General features: G+C 34.8%; 1 protein-coding gene across 1 annotated transcript; it reads left to right on the top strand.

Annotated features, from left to right (window-relative positions):
* The first annotated feature begins 892 nt into the window (after positions 1-892).
* On the top strand, positions 893-3,927 carry LOC108913470 (zinc finger protein 615-like). The gene is made up of 5 exons (XM_018719023.2): positions 893-1,062; positions 1,116-1,631; positions 1,697-2,075; positions 2,143-2,346; positions 3,611-3,927. The coding sequence occupies exons 1-5, from the start codon at positions 952-954 to the stop codon at positions 3,925-3,927; spliced, it is 1,527 nt and encodes a 508-aa protein (XP_018574539.1). The 5' UTR covers positions 893-951.
* The last annotated feature ends 233 nt before the right edge of the window (positions 3,928-4,160 follow it).

Below are 4,160 nucleotides of genomic sequence, written 5' to 3'. Positions count from 1 at the left end.
GGCCGGGTAATCAGGTAATGAGTAGAATCAATCGAAACCCGACACCAATCAGTTAATAATCCTGATAATACGTAAACACGTTCTATGCAGCCCTCGCGCCCTCAATCAACCCCTCCGGTGTCAGGTTTATTAGGTTAGCCTACCTTGTCGAGTTACCTTACGCAGGCTAATGAATTGAGCAATCTATTAATGGCTTTTCAGAGCTTTAGTCTTTGGCGTCCGTCGGTACATTAATACAAATACATAAATTCATTTTATTATTTGTTTTATACATAAAAAACAAGAGGACTCATTTTAAACTATGAGATCATTTTGAATGTATTACTTTTGGGAGCAATTAGAAACTTCTACAAATGCCAAAGAGTTTAATACGGAACAAAATACATACTACCTCAAAGAAGACAGAAACTTAAATTTTAATGTTAAAGGAAACTGTGTATATTTTGAAATTATTAACAAATTAGGAATAATTTATTCAATCCAAATACACATAGAACACTAAATAAAATGAAAGTAACTAATTATGTTTAAATTTAAAATTTATGGCTACTAGTGACATCCTTCATTGCCATTCGAAGGTACCTATTACATGCTAGATGGCAGTAGCAATACAGAACGAAAGAATTTGTAGAGTGGAATTAATAGAATTCTTCTTACACGCAATATTTTAACGAACAAAAATATGGCTTGTTAGTATTATTAAGATATGATTAAGATAATAAAATACTTACTACTATAAAAACGAATATTCTCTGTTGCTGCAATAAATAAAGTTGCAACTTCAATGAGAATTTTATTCATATTTCCAATTTTTTTATATTGGTACTACTGGCTCTTTGACACTTTGACAGATCTCTAAAAATGTATTGTTTATGTTTGTAGGTTAATGTATACAAAGAAACTAAAGAAAAGAAAATTTTCTTAAATTCAGTTTAGAAACTGGATTAAGCCATGGAACTAGATTTTGATAAAATATGTAGAATTTGTCTAAATGGAGGTATAATGATGTCGATATTCAAAGTAAATATATCAAAGAAAATGATGGCTTGCGCCTCAGTTCAGGTAAATTTAAAAACAAACTAGACGTAATATGTATTTACTGAAACACATTTAAGGTTTGGCAGAACGACGGATTACCTGCTCAGATTTGCAATAAATGCTCTGCGAAATTGCACATCTCTTTCCAGTTTAAAAAACAGTGCGAAAAATCAGATGCTAAGCTACGGCAAATTGTGGCTAGTATGCCCAGTGAAGAAGAACAGGAAGGTATTCAGCAGCAGCAGCAGCAAGAAATGCAACAAATTTCCGAACCTCAACAAATGGATAAACTGGATTCTTTAGGCATTACGGAACAACTTGCACAAGCTACGCAACAGAACAATTGTGTTTATATAGAATGTCCTCCGATGTTAGAACCGCTGCCCCAGGATCAAAACACTTTTATACCTGTATCGCAAAATCAACCTCCTCTTAGTCAAATCAATTATAATATCCAACAAAACCACTTACAATTGGGTTATAACATACAAAGCGTTAGTCAAGTGCAAGTTTATAACGGAACGTATACTATGCCTCTACAACCGATGCAGGCTACGAATATGTTACATAACCAGGTTGTACCTCAAATGCAAGTGAGTGATTGCCCTGCTTTTTATTATTAAAAAAATGTGTTTTAAATTACTATAATTTTTATTAGATGCCTCCGCAACCCCAAATGCCAACTTTACAACCAATAATGCAGCAAACGCTACCCCCCGTGATGACCTCGGATGAGAAGGACAAAAAGAAATTTACCAAACTAAATGGTAAGAAAGACCTCAAAGGAAACGAAGGTAAACAATGTCCAACGTGCAATAAAATATTTGGAACTGCCACGAAACTGAGTAGACACATGAAAACTCACTCGACTGACATGCCTTACAAGTGTAAAGTGTGCAATAAGGCGTTCTCGCATAGCGGCAATTTTAAAATTCACTTGAGGATGCACACCGATGAGAGACCATTTCGATGTACAGTGTGCGATAAAGGTTGCCGTCAGGCACAGGATTTGGAAAAACATATGCGGACGCATACGGGTAAGTACACAATAAAACGTTCCTTATCTCGCACCTTATATTACGGTTCCCAATTAAATATTTTTAGGTGAAAAACCGCATAAATGCCATATATGTCCGAGAGCGTTTTCTACCAGTTCAAACTTGATAGCTCACATAAGAACGCATACTGGAGAGAGGCCTTATGTGTGTTGCGTTTGCCAAAAAGCTTTTTGCCAGTCGAACGAGTTGACTAAACATATGCGCACTCACACCGGGGAGAAGTCTCATATCTGCGATATTTGCAATAAAGGTAATTTTTATTATACAATATTATTTATGCTAGGAGTGTGAATTAATTTTGAGGGTTTTATTTATAAATTCAAGGCTTTATTGTGCAATATGTACTCAATTTCTTACAGACAATTTTTTCCAGTTTTTTTTCTTACGTTTTTTCGACAGTTTATTGAATTTTTTGTACTTATGATACACCATTGGAAAACTTAGTAAGCTTTTTCGTTCACCACACAATTCAACGTGGCGCTATAAGAAATAAGAAAGTTGCAAAAGAAACGATGATGGTTTCTCAGAACTATGTACAATCTTGGAACAAAAATCTATGTCCTTCTTGTTGAAATGAAACGTTTAAAGATTTAAATGTTTATAAAAATAATAAAACTCATGCCATTTTTTAAAATGTCTTAAAAACTTAACAGGTAGAGACAGTTTGCGAGCATCATTTAGTTAGTAATAAGCTGAATACACGCGCAAAGACTTACTGGAGCGATAAATTGTACAAAAAAATCGTTATATAAGTCGTTAAGAAAAATCTTTCAGACAAATCTTAGTGAGGACACTAATGCGAAGTTTTATTGAATCGAATTATGGTATAAAGTTTATCTGACTGTTATTCGTTACGTCTGTGTCATTGACAAAGATTTATCTCTAAATTTGGTAAGATTATTCTGTCATCGTTGATCTTTCGGAAGTCCAAAAAATCAGAGACAAAAACATGAACCAAAACGACTTTAAACGATTAAACGTTAAAAGAAATAAAAAGCGAACAAAGTGGGTTCAAACACGGTTATTGTGGAAAGAATACAATACGCCACTAATTCCTTATAACTCTCGTTTTTAATATTTTTATTTGTATACTCTTGTGAGGTTGTTTTCCATAAACACGGGTGATTACGATATAAATCGATCAGACCACTAATAAATTCTTTTGATGCCATATTTGAATTTGTAGTATATTCTGAACTCAAGACAGAAATTAACCGATTTCACATATCGTGCAGATATTTCCTCCAACATGTACTAATACGCTGATGACGCTCTACAAAATATCGCCCGATAATTCACGACAGATTTAGCTGCCGTTTAATCACTGTGTTAGTGTACGTGACAAAATAATCGCTCCAAATTATTTGGCAGCAATTTATCCGCCAAAATTTTGGTATTTTACAATTTTTCTTGGTGACCCAAACCAGCCTTTGTCTTTACAATTTACGCAATTCAAATCGGTCGATAAAACTGCTCGTGTATATTCAGCTATAGAATGGTTAAAAATTTTTTAGGTTTCAATGGTTCAAGTACCCTAATAGTCCACAGGAGGTCCCACACGGGCGAACGACCTTACGTTTGTAACATTTGCAGCAAAGGCTTCGCCCAGTCCAGTTGCCTGGCCATACACATGAAACGCCACAACAACGAGAAGATTTTCCATTGTACTCAGTGCGACAGTAGTTTCGTTACCAACACCGAACTGAAAGAACACATCTCCTCGCATATGAATGACAAACAGTACAGTTGCAACGTATGCAATAAGAAATTTAACAGATTAAACGATTTTAATAAGCATTTAAGGACCCACGGGACTCTTGAGGAGAGCTAACAGATGGAGTGGATTTTGATGGATAGTTCTAATATTGGGTAATATTTGCGCTCTTCATTGAATTTCGAAGTGTGAATATAAACGCGGGAGATGTAAAGCGTTTCAATGTATGTGGTAACTTGTGCGGTAGGCGATTGAAGTGTAAATAGTAAAGAGTAAGAGTTGAAAATCGTGGAATTGAAAGATTTTGTGAACGAATGTAAATGTTTGTACATACGTTACTTAGAGTAGAT

The sequence above is a fragment of the Anoplophora glabripennis genome, unplaced genomic scaffold, assembly GCF_000390285.2.
Source record: "Anoplophora glabripennis isolate ALB-LARVAE unplaced genomic scaffold, Agla_2.0 scaffold849, whole genome shotgun sequence".
Taxonomy (NCBI): domain Eukaryota; kingdom Metazoa; phylum Arthropoda; class Insecta; order Coleoptera; family Cerambycidae; genus Anoplophora; species Anoplophora glabripennis.
The sequence above is the reverse complement of the archived record's forward strand: the minus strand, read 5'-3'. Positions and strand labels throughout refer to the sequence as shown.